This window comes from Clinocottus analis, unplaced genomic scaffold (genome assembly GCF_023055335.1).
Source record: "Clinocottus analis isolate CAN_PGR_092001 unplaced genomic scaffold, fCliAna1.0.p SCAF_19, whole genome shotgun sequence".
Taxonomy (NCBI): Eukaryota; Metazoa; Chordata; class Actinopteri; order Perciformes; family Cottidae; genus Clinocottus; species Clinocottus analis.
Window position 1 is genome coordinate 9,411,852 of NW_027175920.1, and position 25,306 is coordinate 9,437,157.

At 42.9% G+C, this 25,306-nt stretch overlaps 1 protein-coding gene across 1 annotated transcript in view; it reads right to left on the reverse strand.

Annotated features, from left to right (window-relative positions):
- LOC137789232 (SH3 and multiple ankyrin repeat domains protein 1-like) overlaps positions 1-25,306 on the reverse strand; it is a 36,308-nt gene that overhangs the window by 7,940 nt on the left and 3,062 nt on the right. Inside the window, exons 2-21 of the mRNA XM_068582577.1 lie at positions 18,583-19,174; positions 15,138-15,341; positions 12,686-12,757; positions 12,499-12,607; positions 12,221-12,372; positions 11,478-11,645; positions 11,221-11,262; positions 10,407-10,523; positions 10,222-10,299; positions 9,980-10,046; positions 9,573-9,748; positions 9,291-9,424; positions 8,304-8,443; positions 7,708-7,821; positions 7,197-7,275; positions 2,053-2,135; positions 1,758-1,882; positions 754-889; positions 526-606; positions 105-113 (exon numbers count right to left, since the gene is read on the reverse strand). Coding sequence (XP_068438678.1) covers positions 105-113; positions 526-606; positions 754-889; positions 1,758-1,882; positions 2,053-2,135; positions 7,197-7,275; positions 7,708-7,821; positions 8,304-8,443; positions 9,291-9,424; positions 9,573-9,748; positions 9,980-10,046; positions 10,222-10,299; positions 10,407-10,523; positions 11,221-11,262; positions 11,478-11,645; positions 12,221-12,372; positions 12,499-12,607; positions 12,686-12,757; positions 15,138-15,341; positions 18,583-19,071 — 2,575 coding nt within the window. The 5' untranslated portion in view covers positions 19,072-19,174. The remainder of the gene's footprint in view (positions 1-104; positions 114-525; positions 607-753; positions 890-1,757; positions 1,883-2,052; positions 2,136-7,196; positions 7,276-7,707; positions 7,822-8,303; positions 8,444-9,290; positions 9,425-9,572; positions 9,749-9,979; positions 10,047-10,221; positions 10,300-10,406; positions 10,524-11,220; positions 11,263-11,477; positions 11,646-12,220; positions 12,373-12,498; positions 12,608-12,685; positions 12,758-15,137; positions 15,342-18,582; positions 19,175-25,306) is intronic.

Here is a 25,306-nt window from a genome sequence, read left to right on the forward strand (position 1 = left end):
TACATACTCAGACACATGTGATGATGTGATTACTGATGTGATGAGAGGAATGGTGATGGGGACGGAAATAACAATGAGAGCACACAAATCCGTGATTCTCCCACCTTTGTCCACTGTATTCAGAAGCACATTTGGTTGAAAAGAAAAAGAAGAAAAAAAAAACAGTTTGTAACTGACGGCACCGGCAACAGTATAATTTCACACCGTATAATTCTCATTCTGTTTAAAAATAACCTTTCCTCTTCATATGTAATAACAAACGTGCAAATTAACCAAAAAGCTTCTTTCACATCAAAGTATTGCAAATGAAAAAAAAAATATTGCACAAGTACTGGATTATTCTCTTGGCTCTCTGCATCATCTTACGTTCATATTTAATGATGTGTTTCTCTAATGGTGCCATAGACCATCATCCTGCAGAGAAGCTGATATTCAAACGTGATGCCCCTGAAAAAAAAGCTTGTGGGGACTATAATCCTTTTTTTTTCTTTTTACAAGTTCTTTTCAGACCCCCTATCACCTTACCCATGTCTTCCAGCTCTGATGTCATTGACTTGGAGCGCAGGGCAATGGCAGGAGGAGTCAGTCTTTTAGTCTGCTGCGGGGCTGCCAAGGAAAACCAGGCAAATGCAAACTCAATGTTTAGTCTTCTCGTATAAACACGCAGTCACCATTGACAACCACATTGCAACAGATATCTTTACATCACAAACGTAGGATGGAAATGTCACACAGGGAAAGTTTGACTCGTACCTCTCTTCCGAGCAGTGTCCTCCAGTTCCGGGTTTCGAGCAACCATCACAACTTTCACCATAAGACTGTTGCCGCCCTGTCTGATCATGTTGACCACCTGCCGGTGGCCGACCTTCACTACATCATGGCCGTTCACCTTACAGACACAAAGACATGGGAGGAATAAATGAAGAATGAGCTGATGAGCTGAAGAAAGAATCTTGAAAGAATCTGTATCTTATTTGGCATTTCTGCAGTTGTCAAAGACTTTTCTTCAACATATATAATCTTCCATTGTTTTGGACGAATGTACCAGAAATTCAGGCAGCGACTACATTAAATCACACTTACAAAGGCTTGGGCAGCTACATAAGTGACTCATATTAGTTTGAATACTAATCAGCAGATCTGTCTGCTTTAACAGAGGTTTGGCATTCACAATTTTTAAAACTAAGTTTTTTTTATCCAACTAACAGGAACTTGAACATGTACAAAATGGCCAGAAAGTTGCTGCCTAAACAGGTATAGAAATATGAAAGGGCATAGGTTTCACGCTGGATGCCTAAACTGACGCCCCACATTTACAGCCCAGCGAGGATATATGGTTTGGTGGTTGAAGGAAACCAGAGCACAATCGCAAACACAAAGAACATGCACACGTCACACAGAAAGGCCCAGGGGATGAACACTGACTCTTCTTGCTGTAAGGTGGCAACATGTGTGGGTAACGTTTTGAGGAATAGTAACCAGTGATCAGTGTGATGCATCCTAGAAGTTACTTTGTAATGAAGTCTAGTTTTGTGGTGTACCCACTCATCTTCAGACTGCTTGGTCGATGTCTTTTTCATGTGCTACATATCCTGTAATAGGTCGTGACACTCTCTGAGGTAAATGCTTTCACTTGTTGCATTCATTAGTGGGAAAAGCACTTTAATTTTAAGTAGAATTTGAATCCCTCACTCAATCTGTAAAATAGTGCCTCAGGTTCAGTGTGAATGTTAGTCCAAAATGCCGCTTGTACTTACTTCGATGAGGAAATCCCCCATCCTCAGGCCCGCCCTCCAGGCTACGCCCCCCTCATCGACAGACTCCAGATACTGCAGCGCGGGGAACGCTGGCGTTGGAGTGAACTCTTCTATGGGAGTCTGAGCTGCAGAGGACCGAAGACAAAAAGATGAGCATGAGTGGACACAGATAACAAGAACATGGATTTGAAAATGAGGAAGGGGAGAGGGATATAAAGAGAGAAAAAGAGCATATCAGACTGATAAAACTGTAGAGACAGAAACATACGAGGTACATTTGGCTGAAGAGGCTCACCTTTGGCTCCCCTAAGCACAAAGCCAAAGCCTTCATTGTCTTTCTTCTGTAGGAGCACTGTCTTCTCCTTAATGATGTAGTCACTTAGAAAGAGTGAAATAGGAGCAGAGGGGAAGGGGAAAAGAGGATATGGAGAGAGAGGGAGAAAATTACAGAGAATAGGGGAGGAACAGAGCTGTATGACTTGATCAACACAAAAGTGTTATTGTCATGCAAATAAAGCCTTTTCTGAGTGTGTAAAACAGCTATACTGCATCACATTATGATATCACACTGCAGCAAAAGAGGTTGGCTTGAGAATGTCATACAAAAAAGCGCTGGTGCACAAAAGGGTTGATGTCAGGGATACAGTTAGTGTCACAATGGGAGGAAGTGTATATGAGATGACGTTCTATACTATGGACTAATCCCGCCAGAGCTGACAAGCACTGGACTTGATGGGAATGGCATATGAGATAAATGTGCACATACATTTCAATCATAATGGAAACTTCCAACTGCACCTAAATTGCTGCATTAGCTTTCACTGCCTCTGCCAGCTTTTACAAGGATCCCGTTTCACCGAGCCCAGCGCACCACTGCCGGTCATACATGACACATCATGGACATGAAGACATCGGACAGGCCTCTGAGCTTCCTCCACAAACAGCTCCTCTTGCTAAGAGACCACAGCCTCAGAGGGCAGTAATGATCACAGATTTGATGCGATCTCAACATAGGACTGTTGGAGTAGTGTAACAGCTCGCTCCGGCAAGATCCTTCATTAATGCCATGTCTGGGACTTTTGGCCAAGCTGCTTTACAACCCTTTCTCTAATGTAGGACTGGTTTTAAATGGACTCCACACTGCCACACACAGCCACATCTCATGACTCATTTCGGGACTTGACTTTCTAACAATGTCAATTCACCCTGGTTATGTTAGAGAGCCTGGGGCTTGAGCAGAGCTGTATGATTTAAGAGGAATTCCAGATATTTCTTTCCTAAGCAGCTCATTTCAGTGTTAGTATGTGCTCTTCAACTTAAACCAAACTGACAATCCAACTGAAATCAAATCTAAGGATTTGATTTCCTATAAGGGATGAACTGTGAGTGAACAGGATGGTGGTGGAAGAATTGTCTCTATCTAAAGGGATGGTTTGACTCCCAATAGTGCATGGGGAAAAGCATAGGGTATACTCAATGACATCATGTACATGTTGTTTTAAAATTCCATGTACCCTCCTCCCCCTTTCAAATAATAATTTGGGGTGAATTGTGTGTGCGTTCACACCTGGACCTTCATTTCTCAGGCATGAATCCAATAAGTCAGGCATTGCCTGCTCTCGGGCTCAATACAAATTCTCAATCTCAATTATCTTTCGCTTGAATCAACAGACCCAACACCGTGAGGCTAAATCTAACCTTATCTGTCCATAAACTAAACACAACCATTTCATTGGTTTCATGACAATCGGCTCTGCAGGGTAACTCGCCCATCTAACCCTAAAGAAAACCCACAATGCAACATTTATAAATGCCAACATTTTGATTTATTTTTAAGTTTTAGGCAGCATATTTAAATATTTTCCACGACTGGGGGACCATACGACTGGACCACTCACCAACATTCATTCTGCCTCCATCACGTGTGAAACACCCATGTGTATACAAGTCCTAAAATATCAAAAGCAGTACTAGAATATTCCACGCCGCCTCTTACAGTACAGACCCAGCAAGGTTTTGTGTATTCAAGAGCATGTAATAAAGTTTGGCTGTAGAATCACAGATCACAGAGGTACAGCAGAGTCATGAGCATTAGCCTGCAGGCCTGAAGATCCAGACTTCGACACCAAGTTGTAACTTTAGCACTGAACAGACGATCGCTAGTTTCCCCTACTGAGGTCCATCCCTTGTGTGTTCTCCATCAATGTTACTGTTTCGCCAACGCAGAGCCGCCTTCCAGCCATCTGCTCCTCACACCTCATTCCTTTTTCTCTCACCCTGTCCTCCACCATGCTTACCCTCTCTGAGGATCAAAGTAGCAAAGAGTGGGTGGACAAATCCATTGGGCTCTTCATCCATCCACTTCAACAAGGGGAAATGTGGCCTGCTTTGGTCCTCCAGGTGGTCGGAGTTGTGTTGCTTGCAACATACCTGATTTCCTTCACATATGTAAAACTATTTAACTTGTCCGTCACCACATTGACCACTATTGCCACCAATTAGAGCCATACAAATTGCAACGTCCCTGGTTAATTCCTGTAGGCTTGTAAGACACATTCTGTCTGAACTGGCTGCAATAAAGCTGTAAGCCTATAAGAGACCAGAGTTATTATGTACCCTCCTGAGTCATCCTCTCTTCTACCCACAATTACTGAGGAAAAAGGCAGATTTTTAACCGTTAACCTGCTGCATGTACATGCAGATAGACTGGCTATGTGGGGACTATATCCACACAACACAAGTGAGGCACATGATAGGTGTTGGTGACAGACACTGTGGATGGAGACGTGATAGATGAACAGTACAAATATAGGTACAGGAGAGATACTCCCACAGCAATTAAGCACTATGACGTATACACTTATAAGTGAAAACACGTATATTTCATTCAGTGTATATAGTCACATGCACACACTTATAAACACAAATGCATGCACACAGACATGCTCAGAAATAAATGGTATCTCAAATTCGAGCTTGAAAGGAACTGACAAACCACATTCTTTCATTCACTTATTCACTTTCATCCTGTACAGACAAAATAACCACATTCTTAATGATACACTGGGATGCATAAAAAAATCGGAAATGTGGCAATACAAATCTTAAAAGGGACCGAAATAAATGGGAAGTCCTGGTGAATGAAAAATATCTGCTTAAAGAAATCATGACTCAAAGAGAATGAAATACACCCACACTGTCTGACTGAAATGCATCAATATGTGCTCCCTTTCATGCACTAACACACACGCACACAGCGTTCAGAGACACACGGGAGGAAAACACAGAAATAAACAGACTGCAGTCTCCATTCAATAGCCACTTCCGTACCACAGATATTCACATGCATAGAAAAAATACACATCCGAGACGGACGCACATATATCCACACGCACATTTAGAGACACACAGCCACAAAAATACATAGCTTATTAGTCTGTCTTTGAAAAGGCACGGCCTCTCAATAGCATCATCTACCTCTCCCCTCTCTCCATTGTCCTCTCCTCACATCCATAGCCAGCCAATGAATGAGGAAACAGCCGCTACCTGTAAATGAACCACACGCTCCTGTTTCTGGGGCCCAGTGACGGCCACGAAGAAGAGAGGGAGAGAGAGAGATCTCTCTCTCCGCAACCCCCCATTGCCATGTCCCCCCACCCCCCTCCTCTTTCGCGCACACTCTCAACCACCTCCCTCCTCCCTCCATCCTCCTCCCTCCATTCTCCTCCCTCCTCCTGCTCCCGGTCTTCCAGCGAGAGCTCAGCCGGAGAGCGCCGCGAGAGTGGAGGAGAGAGCGAGAGAGGTGGGGAACGAGGAGAGAGACAGCGCGATGGTGTGCACCCCGCATACTTTAGACAAGAGAAAGACAATGTGAATGAAAGAGAGAGAGAGAGAGAGAGAGAGAGAGAGAGAGAGAGAGAGAGAGAGAGAGAGAGAGAGAGAGAGAGAGAGAATACCAGCAATTATCCCAACAGGGAGAGAGTGTATGGTGTGTGCTGGTACATGACACGAAGAGGGTTTGGCTGCAGAATAGAAGGAAATGGAGAGCTGAATTTGCGGTGTGGGGATGCGGGGGATGGGTACAAATATGAGGCGGCACAGGGAGAGACAGTGCTTGAATTGCACATCCACTGACTGGTGTATCACAGATATACTAACAGCTCGTTCTCACCATGGATTTACTCACACGCACATTTGATAACTTTCCTGTCATTCCCTCCTCTCCTCTAAAGCAGAGCTGGCATCACCAAACAGGCTGACAAACACTCTGCCTCTCTCTCTCTCTCTATAGCTCGCTGAAATAGTATTTGACATTCTCCCAAATGCCTAGCTGCAGAGAGGGAACATGCTCCGGATCACCTTGCTCTTAATTGAGCACCACTTCACCACAGTGCTGCAATTATGCTTAACCAGCTTAGCACAGGTAATATATCCCCAGTGGCTGCTATTTCCATTAAGAACACAAGCGCAGCTGCATTAAAGCGAATGGCTTTTTGTGATGACAGTGGCAGTGGCTCAGCACAAGGGTACGTCAGCTTCAATGTGAAAGAGGCTGTAAAACCCTGGGGTGGCGACTGGTAAGTCTCACTAGCCTTGGGACCCATAACCGTTGCTTGGTGTCTCAGCCTCCTCATGACTCATCAGCAGGATGATGTACATACACGCAAAGACACACAGGCATATTCAGATGCACACCAACTCTCAAACAAACAAGCACAGCTTTAAAATACGCCGCTGCAGCTGCCCATGAGCTGCAGCTTTCAGACAAATGCCATGGAGGAGAAGTAACCCCCCCACCGACCCTCTACCTTTCGTTATGGTATTATTGTGTTCAGCGCAAACAAGCAACAACAGACGAGAGAGAGAGAGAGAGGCATGTGGCTGGGTGAATCAAAGAGACAAGTGCATTTGTCTGGTGGAGCCAAAAGGGGCAGAGCTGAAAATGACATGGCTGCTCTTTGTGCTTCCAACGCTGACGCGTTCACACAGCAACATAGAGAAAACAGACAAGCGGCAGTCAGGATGATATAAAAGCACAACAGGCGAAACGAGTGAGCGTGCACGCACACACACACGTGAACCTCCTGTGTGTCAACTATTTCAATCACCTTAAATAGCCTCACAGTCTTTCCTTACAGCAATAAACCCACAGAGGAGTCAGTGCAGTGGCTGCCCACGCTCATGTGACAATCCTCAGCTAAACTATATTAGAGGCGGCAGCCAATCAAGTTCATCCCTGTTTTGTGAGTCCATCTATTGTCTAAACTAGTATCAGGAAAGTGCTACGGCCTATCCCAGCATGCATTGGGAGAAAAGTTGGTTACAATTTGAAACGTCACAAGACAGCAGACAAACACATTTACGCTTTTCCAGCAGTTTAGACTTTCCCAACTAACTTACCGACCGATCACCCGTAAGGGCCAGAGCAACTTTTCTTACCTGGGGCCATCAGTGCCATCGTAGGCTCCAACAGTGACGTTACGGAAAAGCTTCCTCTTGGCTTTCTCACTGCGCGTCTCTGCAAGGCACACGCAGGCAAAACATATGCTCGATTTAAACCTTCAGCTTCCCCCATGACACCTTCTCCACCATTTTGTAGTCATATTGTGTCTTTAGTAGCGCAACGCACAGATTAATCAATTTTATTTACACCCAGTTGTCTACATGGCATATAGTTTGTGCAGCTGTGAAAACATGAGACAAGTTAATTTATGTGCTGTACATGCTGCAAAAGGAGCAGCTGGTAAACATGAGTGTGTGCTGGGTGTTACAGTGACTTCGGCAATTCCAGCCTGAGGGAGTATGTAACCCATTTCCTCTCCAATCTATGTGCTATTTACTATTACTGTTATGTGTCCTATGAGAGTTAGCTCAAAAACATCAAAATTATTTTAAAATATACATAAATAATTAAAAACAAAAGAGAGGTCTCCAACTGGTTTTGTCTTACCTGGTCGACTCTCTTTGCTGAGCGCCGCCATCTCTTCTACACAGTCTGAGGGAAACCAGCCGGTGCGACCTTTCGCTGTTCCTTCCCAGTAACCCCCTTCTCCTACACTTAACACTGAGACAGAAAGATAAACAGATAAACCGATAGTATAGAAAGATGCATATACCTTCATTTGGCTTGTAAATTGTTTGTCACAAACTCTTACACTGTAATGTGTCTTTCCCTCAACCTTCCTTGTTTACCCCAAGACATTTTTTAATAATAACGTTGAACACTCCACTGAGAATGGAGAGGAACATGTATTGCTTTGTGATGACTGCTGCTTCTCATTTCTCTTGTTTGCGATCCGCTATTCCCTCATGAACATCTCCTATTGCTGTTGATGTTTTATATACAGTTAAGAACAAATGTCTGGCATTAAACTGTTGCAGTTGCACTGGAAGAACAGGATCTTTGCAGTTACTTAAAATCCTCTGCAGTTGAGAACATTCAGCTAATTGTCCTCAAACAACCACATGAATAGATTTATGTCTCGTGCAAGTTTTTCATACACAGTAATCTCATAATCGACTATTTGTAAATTGGCTTTATCTCACCTTTAACTCTGTCGCCTTTTTTAAGTGAGAGCTCTTTGTCTCCGCTAGCAGAGTAGGCCCGAATGGCTGCGTACATCCGCCCTGGCACTGCGCTATACATACGCTTCATCTGACCTTCAACACTGCCCGCTGAGGTTGCACTACGGAGGTAAGACAAGAGACAGGAGATGAGACTGTGCTGCACACTGTGGAAAAACAAGTAAGACAAAGTGTGTTTACAAAATGTTCAGTATTCAATTGAACTGTATGTCAGATATGTGGAAAGTGCTAACAATTTTAACGTTGCTCTAATATAAAGTACACGCTATTAGGGCAGTTAGTACACAATCAATTAATGAATGCTAAAAAAAAGTATGCAACTTAGTATAGAAGGAATTAGTATTTAATTTTTAGAGCAATACATTTTGTAATTTTATTTTTAACCAAAAGATCGAGAAGGAATAGAAGAGTTAAAAATGTCGATCTGTCTGTCAGTCCACAACTTTAATCTAGACTGACGTACTTTTGTTTATGATTAAACACAGGCAAAGCTATAATAGCCTTCCCATCAGCCTCAACTTTGTGTTTAGTCCTCATTATCAATGTTAGCATGCTAACATGCTAAACTAAAAAGGTGAACATCAGCATCTGTCATTGTAAACACAACTGTAAAGCCTCGCAGTCCCACCAGCGTGGTCTTAACAGAGCAATAGCGTCACCATATAACATTTTAAAAACCTCTTTCGGGTTGTGAGGAGCTCCGCTATTTATTTTACCCTGCAGGACAACAATGTCCATCTATAACACGCTTAAAATATGTGACATTCTTGCACCTAATAATAGTATACAGTATGCATCTGAGACATAAATAGTATTTTTTCTGCATACAGCAGATGGTAACTGGAGATTTAGTGAACCCTGCTAGTGGATGGCCTCAAAGGACCTGCTCAGAATAAGAATCACCCTCTCTCCCTATCTTCATACACACGGTCCATCTTCCCTCCTTACCCCTGCCTGCCTCTTGGCTGCCGGTGCCTCTCCTCTGTGTCACTTTGGCCTCCTCTACCCCGGGATGGAGAGCGAGTACGACTTCTGGGGCTGCTTGAGCTTCTCATGCCAATGGAGGCCCTGCGTTGGCCCTGCTGAAACATACAAGTCCCACATGGACAGAACGTCAAAGCTGATCCTGTAACTTACTCGATGTCAAAGACTGAAAAAGAAATGCAACACCAGCAAAGCATATCATCACAAAGATCAGCAGATGAGCATCCACCTAATGGTCCTCAGTACCTGTCCCGGCTTGGGATTGGTTGCAGCCTTGTTGGGCAGGGCCAGGGGGTCAGACTGGGTCATGGAGTTATCGCTGTTAGCGCGCAGCAGGGGGTGGGAATGAAGTGAGGGGAGAGGCAGAGTGTGGGCGCTCTCTTTTCGCTTGGGAACATACTTTGGCGATTCCAAAAAGGGCACTGAAGATGGGAGGCGTGAGGTTAACGGGTGAGGGATCAGAGGTGGGGAGGAAGAAGGAGTAGGAAGTGAGGAAGGGCAGTGGGGTTCGATGTGACAGGAGGAAATGGAGGGAGGAATTAGGTAGATTGTTAAGGGAAAAAAATCCATGATACTTTCAGGAAAGTACAAAGAAAAGCAGGTGTGGGACTGAAACACTCACTCGCCCCCTGAGACGAGGCACAACAGCTTACCTCCGTCAGAGTCTTTGTGGTTTTTGATGATTTCACCAAGTTCAAAGTGACCAGACATTATAGCTAACTGAAAACACACAACAAAACAAAATAAGATGTAATTAGTCAAGCCATTGTAATTAATGCTTTTTTTTGTTCTCTTGTGTTAACTGCTGTTCAAACTGTTGATTAAAGCTGCTCAAAAAAATGCAATTTAATGCAATTTCACTTTGAAAACATGATAATTGATATAAACCATTGACCTGAAAAGGGGTCTGACCAAGCTTGTTCTTTGCCTCCTTATTCGCTCCCCTGTACAGAAGAACGCGGATACAGCTTTCCTGATTATTCACAGAGAGAAAGTGATTTGTTAACATCTTTAACAAGAACAGCAGTAGTAATCATGGTCATCATAGTTTCATATGAGGGTATCTATTTCCATACTTGCCTTGTTGTACAGGGCAGAAATGTGAAGTGCAGTGTTCCCTGAGGCATTTTGAGAGGAGGTGTCTGCCCCATAAAACAACAGATGCTCCAAGTGCTGTGCAAAACCATTCTGGCAAGCCTTAAAGTGCCAATAGTGTGATAGAAATATCCACAAATCGTCAAAATTCAAAAGTATAGAAATAGACATGTTAAAGTGAGGAAGGTGATTTATATATGACAGTTTCAGAAGAATAAAATTAGGCAGAAAAGGGGAGATGAAATATATTGTGAAAGAGAAACAATTAGAATTGAAGGAAGATATTGTCTTGCATCCACATTTAAATACATAATTACTCTCACAGAAAAACACATCAGAGACAATTACACTGCACTGTGATGAAAAAGAAAGAAAACCAAAAGTGTTCACATAAAAGAAATGAGCCTTCAGCGGCCTGAGAGGTTTCCTCATGTTTTTCTGCAGAGACATAAATATCACAAGATATGTACAAAGTAAAGAAAGAAAACCAAGAGCACGACTAAACCAAAATAAAACACCATGACAACCAGCTTGCTGCACAAACACAAATGTGCCAGAATGTCACAGAGACGTAACGTAGGCAATTCACACGCATCTACAGTTAGAAAGAGATAGTATTCAATGCTCTTTCTGCACTGGACTGAGCGTGAGATGACCCAGATTCAAACAGGTTGAAGGAAACTATGGAGTCAGTCACTTCATTCAGTTTATCTGCATTTGTTTTCACATCATGGTTCTTAGTGCTTTTGCCTCTAAAAGGTTGGCGGGGATGATGATGGGATGGTTGGATGAAGGGTACCTTATGTATTTCTTCCATTCCAAACTCTTCTTCATCCCTGTGCTATGGAAAGAGACAAGGAGGGGAGGAAGGAGAGAGAATGGAGATACAAGAGGAGTGTGAGAAAATGCTGAGAGGGACGGAGGGCGATGGTACATGACAGAGATCAGACCGGGACATGTTGGTGCGTTGCTTAAGTTAAATGAGGAGAGACAAAGACTAAAGATGCTGAGTGTGAACATGTGAAAGGACAAAAATTACCAACAGTATATTGGTACCTGATGGGACTCCTCCCAGCCATTCTCATCCCTCGTCCCCAGCTTCGCCCGGTAATACAGCAAGGTCTCACAGCAGGAAGTGTCGCCCCCTGTCAGTACAGTGTGGTACAGCGGGGTCAGGCCACAGCGGTCTTTGTAGTTTGGAGATGCTCCAAGGGACAAGAGAGCCTGGTGAGGAGAGAGCAAAGAAAAACGATGGATGTGCAAACTATGCCTGCCGTGAGAAAGCTGAGAAACAAACAAAGTAATAAATACAGGAAAAAGAGAGAATTGGGCAAATGGCTGGACCTTATTTCACTGGTGCTACTGCTGATCAATTCAACCCACGGCATACATAGAATGATACTAAGCCATTGTGATAATGTCTGGTTTGATCCTATGTATACATAGTTTGATTATTTAACATTTGCTCTCATATATACAACAGCGTTATACTGCATGTTGAAACTGAAGTAGGTATTGAGAAAATAATATATTTCCTGGCAGAAACATTTCAAAACAGCGCTCCCACGAGGCAAAATCCTCTGTTCGCAATTGCAAGTGCACTGTTTAAAGAAAAGTAACTCACCAGTAGTTGCATGTCTACAGTATTTAAGAACTGTCACGTTTCTAATCGTCTTTCAATCTAATCACGTCTACATTAAATAATGTGTATATGAGATGTGTATGTGACTGTGCCTGAACCATATCAATTCTTATTATAATCATTCAATATATATGCAACATTTATTCAAAGTCCTTACCAGCAGCCCAGCGTGATTGTGAGCCCTAACAGCTTTGTGCACCGGTGTGAAGCCATCTCTGCTCCTAAAATCCAAATGAGCGCCGCCCTGAACCAGCAATTTGATGCCCTCCATCAGCAGGCCCGACTGCATGGCTATAGAGAGCGGGGTCTCTGACCCGCAGAAGGGGAACGGGGCAGCAAGGAGGGCAAGTAGAAAAGTGTAAGTGTAAGTGTATACATCTTTGAAATCAAAGATTTAATCCATGGTCAACATATTATCAGATATAACAAACGTACCTCCACTGTCAGGGTCATGAAAATTTGAATCAAGACCTTTATCGAGGACTTTTGCCATTTTCTCTATTGCTCCAGTCTGAATGTATTCCAGGAACTTCTTCAGACTGGCCTGAGGATGGGAGGAGGAAAATAATGTGTGAGTGGAAATGTGTGCACCAACACGATTCAATGAGCACAGAATAAATACCTTTGTGCTGAGTTTGGAGAGCGCCTTTTCGTCCAGATTCGTCTGTTTATATACTCTGGTTTTGTACCTAAACTGAGGACCAGAAAAAAGATACGTGTGAAAACTGTGATTCATCGTCATGCTGCAGCACAGTTGAGTTTCATGGTGGAATAGAGGAAATAACACAAATTAAATCTATGAAGTTGGTATTAAAATAGAAACTGTATAGACGCAAAACGGCTGCCACAATAAAGTTAATGACAATTATGTTTTAAAGGTTATTAAATATCTTTTACCAACCAGATGTGTGAACTAAGGCTGTTTTCTTGGAACCACAGCAATATTGTACTTATTGATAATCATCCTGGCAGGGTGCATATTGTTTAAATATTTGTGTTTTATTCTTTGTAAATGCTATATTTAGGCAGCAGTATTTTGTAGTGTTTTCATTGTCGGTCTTAAAGGTTTAGACCAGAGGTATTCAACTAAAATTTAGCGAGGTCCAGTTAGAGAGAATTGTCTCGTGCAAAGGTCCGACACAGCACAATAATGTCAAAAAGTGTGCCATATGATGTTGTGCCATATGTATTGAAGTAGCCAACAGTTGTATTAACATCTGTATGTAATCAAAAACTGACTCAAATTAAAGAAAGTTAAGTTGAATAACATCCAAACAATATTTATTCCTACAGATATTCCAACTAAACTGGATTAATTATAAATAATACATACTCTAACGATAAATATATTATCTTCCCTTATTTCTAGTCAAATAAAAGCTGGATTTAAAACAGAAAGCTATAGAAAAATGTGACTCTTAAAGTAAAGTACTACATTTTAGAAAAATCAATTCAGCTGAATTGTCCTGCAGCTTTAAATTCAGTTTATTCTGGCATCAAGCGATGTCAAGCAAAAGAGCCAAGATATTATTTTCTTGTCATCTAAAAGGAAAAATGTGGGTGCAGGGACTTTATCTGTGGATATTAAACCACTTGTTTCAGCTCATTTCTCCTCTCTGTAACATCACTGTCGGTCAGTTAATTGTGTTACGGTTCTGATCAAATTGGGCTCTTAGGTTTATTTCCTGTGCTTTAATTTTGGATGCAAATCCGTCCGTTTGCATGTGCTTGGTCTCGTGGCGGCGCTTCAAAGCGTTGATTTTCTTGTCACTGAACATGAGACTTACTGCTTTTGACCTGGTTGCAGGAATAATTTACATATAAGAGTCTGTCTATAAGCGTCTTCCCGCGGCCCGCCTGTTAGGGGTTTAGACCCTTCTCCACTCTGCACACATGCTGCGCCTCAGACAGCAAAGAACAGCTGCATATTTCAACCATCAGGGGTGTGGTTGGCCAGCAGGAAGGAGCAACCAGCCTAATACTTGATACTAGTTTCATCTGAAAAATAGTGGCCCACGGTAAGAACTAAACTATCCAGAAACTACTCGATACCACTGAATACTGGTCCAAGGCGAGCACTGAAGTCATTCAAAATGCCCTTACTTGTGATATAAATACATACGGTCAGTGAGATGCATTTGGCTGTCGAGCAGCTTCATCTGGAACCTTGTCAAGAATGTAAACACTCTGGTTTGAAGCCAAACCCTAAGTCTGGGATACCGCCCCACCCGGAGAGTCAACATTTACAGCCGCTGGACCACCAGAGGGCACTGTGAGATAATTGTATCACAGCGTGACAAACTCATATTGATGTCATCTCACAACCCACTGCCTAAAAAGTGGAGAAATATAATATAATTTGTGGGTTACGCCAAACACAAAATGTAATTAAGTCCACGAGGTGGATATTATGTTTGTCGAGATTGGTTCATTTACTGTGTTGAACATGGGGATTCAAATAAAAAAGTAAGCTGTGAGTTGTTTGTCTGAAATTGGAGAACGTTTCTTCTGGTTTTTACTTCATTACGTGCAATAACATTTTCAAAGTAGGATGCCGTACAGAAGTTAATGTCATCAAACAACGGAAGCTTTAAAAGAATAAAAATGCACACAAAGATGTTTAGCTTGTTTCCTGCATTTGGTGATGACAGCAATGCTGCATTTTATTCCACTCAGTCAGGGCAGTTGCTACCACTAAGGAAAGTGACTTTAATGGAAATGTGAGGAGTTGTTGCAACACTTTTTAGATATTTTAAGATGATTTCACTGCATTTTGAAAGTATATTTCAATTTAACTTTTAGGCTAACACATGAATACATCAAGTATTTCCCCACTAGCTTGTTATTCCTAGAAAAATGGCGAAGTCTCTGAAAACATTTATATTTTTGGGGAAATACAGTTTATAGACGACACAACTGAACAGTTGACTGTGAAACGAAACGTTTTTCATCTTTGGCATCGAGTCAGAATAACTTAGGGGATGTTGGTGCTCGTGGGATACTTGAACTCATGACCCCAGTAAGTCCTGGCTATGGTCCTGCACGTCCCTCTCCCACTATTCCCACCTCCATACCTCCAGGTAGGGCACCCCTTTCTCAAAGGTCTGCGAGTAGTCTCGCAGGGCCCTCTCCTCCTCCAGGAACTTGGCGTCCCGTCCATCTCCAGCCGGCTGGAAGAGGCCGTAGTTGTAGGTGTCCCACAGCGGCTCGCTGAGGGAGCAGATGATCTGCTGCTTGGCGCTCCACACCGTGCAGTCCGGGTCGAACTGGAGACATCTCTGACAAACACGTAGAGAGCACAGAGGAGCAGGGAGGTCAGCTGACGCGTCTCTCATCTACACCTGCTCTGATGCTGAAATAGTATTGGTTCATTGTAAATAATGACACCCCTTTAAATGTTCAACACGTGTCAATCCAACTCCTCACAAACACACTAACACCCCTTCACTTCCTAACGTACTGGGTGGCCTACAGTAAATGCATGATTAATGGTGTCAATTTAAACAAAAATATACTGGCTTAGGTTTAGCTAACAAAAACACTTTGTACGGTTTCGGGAAAAAAAATCATGGGTTGGGCTTAAAATAACGACAGGAAACTGTGTAACATGAATACAAAAAACACGTCACAAACATCACGATTGTAACTTTAAGACACAAACATTGGTCTCCTGGGTGAAAGTTCTGCTTGTCTGATCCATCCACCAAACATCCCGCCACCTTTTTTCAGTCCTTAAACAACATCATCTCACTCCTGGAGAATTTTCTCTCAGAGTCTAACAAAGACGCGGATGAGTTTACGTTGTAGTTAGTTGAACGCCTGGTCTCATGCTGGAAACAATGCTATCTTGTTGTATTGCTACTTTTATAAGTTAACTATCTTAATACTTCTCAGTGTTATGTTTCATAACAAGCTATCCTGTCTTCGTCTTATCAGTATTACAGTGTTTCTTAAATTTTAGTATATTATTTTTTTCCTTCCCTCAAGAAATAATATTATTTCTGCCTCTAATACAAAAAAAAACTTTTGTCCATGGCGGACAGGAATGTTGACGCGTTTCAGGCGGGAAGACATTCTTTGTGACACCATCTCACAGGAGTCACAGAACTGTTTACTCTTTGGCTATTCTCTGTGTTTTTGGCATAACAGCTCCTCCGCTCAGTCAATATCATCACATCAGTAAATCAATTAATTGTGTGTGTGTGTGTGTGTGTGTGTGTGTGTGTGTGTGTGTGTGTGTGTGTGTGTGTGTGTGTGTGTGTGTAAACATGTGTGCACATGATTATATTAACACACACACAGATGTCAGCTATAGTGAGTCAGTTTGGTCAACCAGCTAGCCACTGGCCTTTTATCATTACGGATTAATAATGTAGCGTGACTGTTTTATCATCAGTTGGTGAATGGTGGATGCATGAGAATGTGGTATGTGCAGATATGAATGCATTACTTTAAATAATTAATAATTTGCCACGGAAATCCGTTGACTTATGCTGTCCTTGTAGTATATCAGTAATATCAAGATATTCTGGTTATTTCATTTCCACAGCACTTTTTCTCTTTACACCTGATGCAGAAGTAAAGATTCCAAACAGGGATAAATATTTCCCTTTGTGATTTTTTTTCCACTTTGATCTCTGCGTACATAATGTCAGATGTGTAACACGATCCAGAGGGAGAATGGACAAGCTCGCTTGAGGAGAAACGCTACACCTCTTTCTACATCACACTGGTGGCATCATGTGCATGCAGTAGTCCTAACTAGATTACACGGTGATTTGTGCAGCGCCCCTTTCCTCATATTATTACATTCCCTTGCATTTCCACGGGAAGACACCATCTTTTTTTTTGTCCTTTTCTTATTAAACTCTGGAGCCGAAGGACAGAGCTGACCGGGGGCAAGTCTTTCACAGCAGGGACTGAGAGGCCTGAATGAGATGGATGCGTCCATGCTATTGTTCCATTTCAGAGAACTGTAAGTAAAACTGCACAGCTCAGCACACTTTCATGTCCTCCGCCCCCCCCCCCCCCTCCCGCCACCCCCCACGCCGCTAGGTTGCACTATTTGATGGTGTAGCCAACTCTCTATTGGCATGGCAACCAGTTCATTAGTGAAGGCAGGCACCCGTTGCCGTAGCAATGTCTTGGTGGTCCCTGGGAGGTAAACCACACGATAAGGACGTGCACGTGTATGTGCATGCGTATGAGTGAGTTGGGAAGTGTACGTGTGTCTGTGTGTTCTTACGTGAGTGTAATTGTGCAATGCTGTGTATATATTTCAACAGATAGAGAGAGTGTGGAGGTGTGTGTGTGTGTGTGTGTGTGTGTGTGTGTGTGTGTGTGTGTGTGTGTGGTTGAGTGGCTAATCCTTGGGAGAGAAGTCTAATGTAATGTACACTGTATATTACAATGGCACTTCTTTCCCCTTTGTTCGCTTTTATTCAACCGAGGGGTTTCTGAGATCTATCTGCTCGTACTTGTTCCCGCCCTGGAGAGTTATTTGGACATTCACTGTGCAGTACTAAGCTTTTTGCAAATGGCTATATCTTCCTCTTTGCTTATTCATTCCCTCACATTTCTCTTCATGGCATTTATTTCCTTCCCTCCTTCTCTTCATCTCTCCTAATTCAGCTCAATATTATTACAGCTGCAAGGTTCGGTGTGCGGAGTGTTTTCTGTCGTGTGCAGAGCTGGATATGATGCCTGTGGCTGACGACGAGGAGCAACACAGACGCCTTCCAAACATTGTGCTTCCTTTCCAGCGTCACTCTCCTCCTCAGCTCTCCCTAAACTCATTAAAACCTATAAGATAATTAGCAATTACTGTTATATTGAGGGCAGATTAGCTGACATGTAGAACAGTCGGCATGTTCAGGGAGTTGGAAATGTAGAAAGGCAGATTGAGGGGAGGGGGGGTTACAGTGGGGCACCCATCCTCACCTGGATGTGGCGTGTGTGGGCTGGCGTGAAATGATAGTAACTTCCATTTTGGAAACTAATTATGATCATACCTGACCCAGGGCAGATGCTTACAGGGTGTTGTTGACTGAATATGTCTAAAACACAACACACACTTCCTTTTGGGATTCGTCCCTGGCCTTGTGTGATGGCTGTGTATACTTATACAAGTCAAATGCACTAGTACCTTAACATTGTACAGTTGCTCGAGCTATCACTTTATTTTATATTCTGTCTATCTCCCTCTCTGAAGCAATAACACCAAAGAGGATTGACTTGAACTACTTCCTCATTTGGAAAGACCTCCAGTCAGTGCTCTGCTTGTGAGGGAGACCTTTTTTTAAAGAGATAACTAGACTTTGTGTTTGATTTTGATTCATCCTTAAAGTTTTTAATTATTTTACTCACAAATTGCAGATGTAAGGAACTGACCGACAGTACATGTTGGTGTCTGCCTTGACTGAGAATAGGGGCCAACTGTTTCCTGTGTAGGTGGCTTTGTTTCTTGAAACGTTTGCGTAGTGCTCGGCCGCAGTGTTTTGGGTGAGGACGTGCACCTACTGTTTGTTTGATGTCAGGAATTCCAATGCGGAACACCATCATGGTCAGGAACGTGTCCTCAGTGGGCGCCATTGTGGTCATGCTGCGCTCCATCAGAGCGCGTCTCTTCTGCAGCGCATTCAGGCCGGCGTGATGAGGTGCGATGGGGTGATGATGCTGTTGCTTATTGGCTGGTTGATGATGTAACGGGGCTTGATTGGACATGTATGCGATACCACGGCCGCCCAGGTTGCCCGGCCGCAGCGGTCGGTCCGCTCTCTGTCTACCGACCACAATGGCTGCTGGTTTCACCCCCTCGCCTCCTTTCCCTTCCCAGGATTGTCGTCCTCCCGTCATTTCCTTCTCCTCCAGATCTTCTAACTCTCCATTCTCTGTGTCAGGTCCATCTTCCCCTTCTTTGTGTTCTCCTCCCTGCTCCTCCTCCTCCTCCTCATCCTCCCCATCTTTGTCATCCTGGCCGGGATAAAAGTGTTCGTTATTTCCCAGCATCCTTTGCTGTGCAGGTGTCACTGCAGAGAGCGGTGAGTGACATAGCTGTCATGGAGACAAAACATGGCTATCCCATGAGACTGGCTTCATCCTTAGAAACATGCTGTGGGAAACAGGCAGAGAAGGAAGTAAGGTCATTGAACTCTTACAACATCATTGATAAGAGTGATCTGAGCTAAATTAGAAATTATGCAAAAAGACACGTGCAATAATAGAAAAACTAGCCACCGGCAATGCTAATAAGTCCACATGTGTGAATGAGCACACAGCTGGTCTACATTTTCCATTTAGCCACTGGGAATGCATCTGGGAAAAGCAGGCTGATGAAAGACAGGCTATATATAAACTCTGTGAATTTGCATCACAGGTTCATTGCAGAAGAGCGAGTTTGATTTGGAATTTAGCTTCACATGAGGTCAAGACCATTACTACTTTGTGGTAATGGAGCTGACCTATGTCTGAAGCACAACCCAGGGCCAACAACTCAATGTGAGCCCCTTAAGAGGAAAATTCCACCCTCACATGCTTGTACGCTGTTATTCATCAAGAGTTTGTGATGTTCATTGTGATGCTGGTGTGATTCTTAAAGGAGGTGATTGACCACTGTCCCACGAACTGCCTCGTCCATGTCGACATGGTTCACTGATGTGATAATTTACCCACAATACTTTGTGACAACCTCCATTTACATGTCTTAGTTTGTTGCACAAAGTTTGGTGGAGCTATTACAGCCACAATAAGAACAATACAGCTGGCAGTATACTTCAAATCAATTAAAACATGATTTTTATTCGCACAAGCAAGATTATGGATTTGGAACAAAAAACATAGAAACATTAGGTACATTGATTGTTGCTGGGTAGAAAGCCTATGGCCTAGTGAACTTGTCAATATTTCACACTTGCTACAAGGATTTTTCTTCATGCCTTTTATCGCACTCAGTAGGTGAGAATAGTTTGGTTGCAAACAGCATCTGTAAATCATTTAGGGCAGTGTGCTTTCAGTTTACTTCTATTAGTTCTAGTAGGAGCAGGTTTATTTATTGCTTGAGGAACTCCCTCTCTGCAACATATACTCTATAGTCTGTTCCTTCCACAACTTGCAAGCTTCTGAATATTTAATTTAAATTTGAAGTATGCTGCAAAAGTGCAGGAGTTTTTCCAGGAGAGAAAAGCAACAATGAGTATCCCCAATTAAAACTGGGGGACTGGCGTCAAAACATGATCATTAATGTTGATGATTTACATAGCTGAAACACTTCCTGCTACAAATCTCAACTGACATTACATGGGAATTTTGCATTTGGCCAGTTAGCTGTAGGGACAAAAAGTACTATCAAACAATAAAATGGATCCGCAAATACAACTTGCTATTTTTGGGGCAATGTTTTGCTTTAAGATGGTGTCATAGCTTCAGTTGGTTTCAGATTTGGCATACTGGCGCCTCCATATGTGCTGTCCTGGTTTTTGGTGGTAGTGAAAGTCTGGCTATAGGGTCTGTGCCATCATGCAGATCTGGAACATTGCCAACAGCCGCCATAATGATGGTGGATGACGCAGGGAATCTCCCACTGTCTCATTGGCGGTTTGGTGCTAAATATCATATGACTTGGGAGCCTGAAATAGATGGGTATCAGGACAGATGGAACTCAATAAAATATCAGTTTTTTTCTTTGAAATTAGGACACGGATCTAAAACCATTCAATCACAGATCACCAATATGCAGATACTTAAAGAGTCAATCCGATGTTAATGAAATGTCTGAACACATGGTGCTGCTGAAGGTTAAATCGGCATCAAGTGATCTCTGACTTTTGACTTATCAACCTCCATTGGTGGCCAAGGACATCGACAGATGTCTGGCACAGCTTACAATAGCCTGTAATTTAAGATATCTTTTCAATAACAGAGAGGAAAACACTCAATTATGACCATGCAGGTTGGCTGGTTGGTTGTGGTTAGAGTTAGCACTCATATTAAGTCATGTTAGTTTATCTTGTGACCCGTCATTGGGGTTTTGACCCTCGGGTTGGGAACCTCTGGTTTGAGGTTAGGCTCAATTTTTTTTACCTTTGAAAAGCAAAAAGAGATAAAGAAAGATTGACCGAGATATTGCTTAGTATATGTACAAAACCGATGCAGGTCCTGCACATATGCACTCGATGGTTTGTTTCATACAATGGACCAATACGCATTACAGTCACTGCAACGATTTAAGAGAACCAAATTGTCAATGCCATAATTCAGTCATCAGTGTTTGATGGTGATTGACTGGATGGATATAAACAATCAAGACGCCTAGATTGTTTATGTCTCACTGGCCCAAAGGAGGTCTTCTAGTTTCTGGGCAAAAGTGCGATACCACAGAGGGAATGGGATTGGCAGTGGTTGATTCCCCAAGATGCTGTGGGAGTTGACAGGGTGGGCCACTTCAACACAAACACAACGCTCTCTCAGAGCAAGAGATACAGACAGGACAGAAAGAGCAACAAGCTGAAGGAAGGAAATTGTAACCACTTGAGAATAAAATGTGTGATTAATGACTCAAAAATGTTTCAGAGAAAATGTGAGCCTGGCGAATAAATATGAAACTTTTATTCATTCGGGAATTCTAGCAATGGCAGTGAATGAAAGGGTCTCATCGCCATAAGAGAGCCCAGCTGGTAATGGCTTGCGTTTGTAAGAAATAGCACACTACACAACCCACCAGTGGACATTTTTGTACGTTGGATTTACAATGTATCCCATTTAGGCCGAAAAACTCTCCAATCAAACGCTGATAAAGAGCGGAGCGTTAACACTCACAAGGTTCTGCAGATTAACACTATCATTCAAGTACACCAGTAGGGAGCAGAAGAGGTTGATTTATGAAACAAAGTCTCATCAAATATTGAACAACATTGAGTCTGCACTCGGCAAGATAAGGAACTCAAAGGACAGGCTGAGAGTAGACGGCAGCTTAATAATTGGGATGTAAAAGCAAAGGGGGAATACACAAGAGAGAAAGACGAAAAGAGTTGTAGTTTGCATAAAGCAGAGTAATCAGATTGAGAGAAAAAAAAATGAGGGTGAGAGGACAGCCGTGACTGGAAGAGGAATGAGAGCGAGAGGAGAACTGAGCCAAAGTCAACAGTAACGTGAGGATGAAGACAGGACGAAGGAGGCACAGTCATGCTTAAGTGCCATTTTATTTGGCAACTCCAATTAAACGTCCTAAAATGCCCTCCTCAGCCTGTGCAACCATTATAAACGTCGCCACTTGTCTCGATCGACTTCCCCGTCATGCCACTCAACTCCTACTCTCTTCCACAACAATAGCTCAGAATTACTCGGTTCTCCTGTCTCTGCGCTGGCCATCAGCTCTCCAACTAGTCTTGACTTTTCTATCTCATGGGAGAACGGTGGTGGCAGAGAGGAATGAATCTCACTCCCAGACAGAACCGTCTCTCTGCTCCTTCTGTCAGAGGCAGAACAACTCCATTGTCACCGTCTCACAGCAAATCTCCTTTTTCAGCCTTTGTTCTGAAACATGAATTTTTGGTTTATTTGTATTTTTTTCTTACTCTCTCTGTCTCTCGCTCTTATTCTGAGACTGGTGAAACTGGTCAGAACATCCTGCACCTGCAAAGTATAGCTTATTTGTATTGTCAGCAAGGATTTAAGGCTTCTGTCTAACATAGGGAACATGATAAAAAAAACAGATTAAATTTATTTTGATGTGATGTACTAAAGAGATAAGCGTTGGAAGATCTTTTCTTGATTCGTATATAACTTTGACTGCTGAAGCATCATTTTAGCTTCAGATAAACTTTGAACTTTTTTTACACAGAATGAAGACTGTACATGTTGTCCCACAGTGAACACCGACTACTGTTTTGAGACAGACTTAAAAAGTGTGAACCGAGTATCATGTAATGTCTCAACATTACACTACTATATTGTTGTCATACGCTTGCCATGTTAGTAGAGAATAGAGGCATCTGAAGATTTCAGAAGTTGGCGGGTCCGAAGGGAAACCAATAGAGCAGCGTGACGTCTGATGGTCTGCAGGCGTGTGCAGACTCAGTGAGAGGATTTTGATAGATTTTGATGAGAATGAAGAATCAGACACAGATTAAATCATGATAACGAGGACAGCGACGGATACCCTCCTTGAGCACCTGGAAAGCTAAGATGGATGGATGGATGAAGAGATTTGCAGAGAGAGATCAGCGATATCTCTCATCTCTACTCGTCTTTGCCTTTTTCTGAAATCTTTTTTGTACATCTTGCTTTATGCAAAACGCAGCAACGCTGCAATACTGACTTTGAGGCGTGTTTGGTTGCTTCAGTCCTTGAAGGGGATTGTTATAAACAGAACATTATGCAGCATTATTTTAATGAGTCAAACCCAAATTTACAACAATACAAATTATGCACAAAATACACGTACTGTTGGCGGGGTTAGACTGAATAAAATGTGTCATTTAATAAAATGCAAAATGACAATATAAACTAGCTTCTATTGAAATATCTAACTGTTACTACTGTGTAGTTTGCTGTGATAGCTGGTGTGACAGTGTTGCGTGTTTGCTGCAGGGCGTTCTCTTTCAGTCTTAAATGAATGAACTATAAAGACCTTATGGACAGCCGGTTCAACTCATAGTCACACTTCATCTCCTCGTCAATCTCTCTCTTTCTCTTTCACTCACCCACTCACTCTCCCTATGTAGGACAGGGCATGTGTATAGATATATTTTCAGTGTATCGGTCCCCGGAAAGTAGAATTGGAGATCATCCAAGGAACAGATTGTCCCACTTTTATGTCCTGCAAAAGTGGAGCGGCCAAGTTCTGTCCTCTATATCCCTCTCTTTCATTGGGTCTCTACCCTTCAGCCTCTTTCACACCGCCGGTGACGAGAAACTATCAAGAACACTCTCGGCCTACTCCAACACAAGATGGATGGGATGATTCACTAAACTGGAGGGAGAGAGAGCACTCTGTTTTATATGAATGGTGCATCGCTAGCCATCAGGTCTGGGGGTGGTGCTCTGACGTAGCCGTTAAAGTGGGCAGGGCTTAGCTGGGGTATGATGGCTACCCTACTGTATATCGCATCAGCACTTAGACAGATTCTTCTACCCAACACAAACAGACGCCTGTTAGCCAATTGCATATCTGATGTTCATTAAGTGATAAATTATAACCCTGCTAATCAGTAATTAGGTGGATGATTAAAATAATTACTCGCAGCCCTCCCTTTTTTTAAGGGGCCACGGCTCACTTGTAGGTTGCACACCGCTCACCTGATGTTCCAAGCATGTGTGCATGCGCATGCACACCTGCTGTGTGATCGCACATGCAGTTTTGACTCTTTAAGCAGCACTCACTCACACACACATACACATGTCCTGAATGTCAGGCAGAAAGCAGCATCGAGGGCCAGACCAGTCAGCTTCAGCTTGGCCGGTGGTCTCCAGCAGATCAAAGTGGGCTATCTTTCCCCTCAGACTGGATATAATTGGGTCAGGTGGAGCATGCGCTGAGGGCTTCGCTTGGGCTAAACTTGTCTGGATGGGCTGGGAGACCTCAATGCAGTGAAGATTTAGGAGTGTACATCTCCTGCACAATTTCTGAGACTTCCACCTTCGAGTAAACAGTGTTTGATAATGCAGCTAAAGCTCAGAAATCATTATAGAAATCAACTTTTATTTTACTGTCAAATAACTGTCAATGGACGAAATGATATATCTCACTCTATGAGACACAATGTTCTTGTTATGGTTTAGTACTGTCCAAGCAGTACAGATCCCAAGTCTATGTGCACATGTCTTTCCAATAAAACACACCGTCTTTACATTTCTCAAGTAACTTTTTCAAGAGCGTCTTCTAATTTTCATTCGTGTCCCAGAGCTCATGACTAAAGACCTCAGGCCTTGACTACAATGAAAGCAGGCCACAGAGACAAAATCAGACACACAGTGATGCAAGATTAAGGTGGATTTTATGGCAGATATTAAGCCACAAATAGGCTGTCCACTAGTGACAGTTTCACTTACCTTGCACATCCATTGACATAAAGATAACAATGAGAGACAAAGGTCAACAACATACTAATAAATGTAGTTAGACACGGCTGACAAAGTGAGTACCGTGTTGATACCTGTCAGGCCACATGACAGTCTGTCCACCTACAATGTCACGGGCTGTAATTGGCTCTACAGACAGGAAGCCCCTCCGTTCTTAGCGCATGAC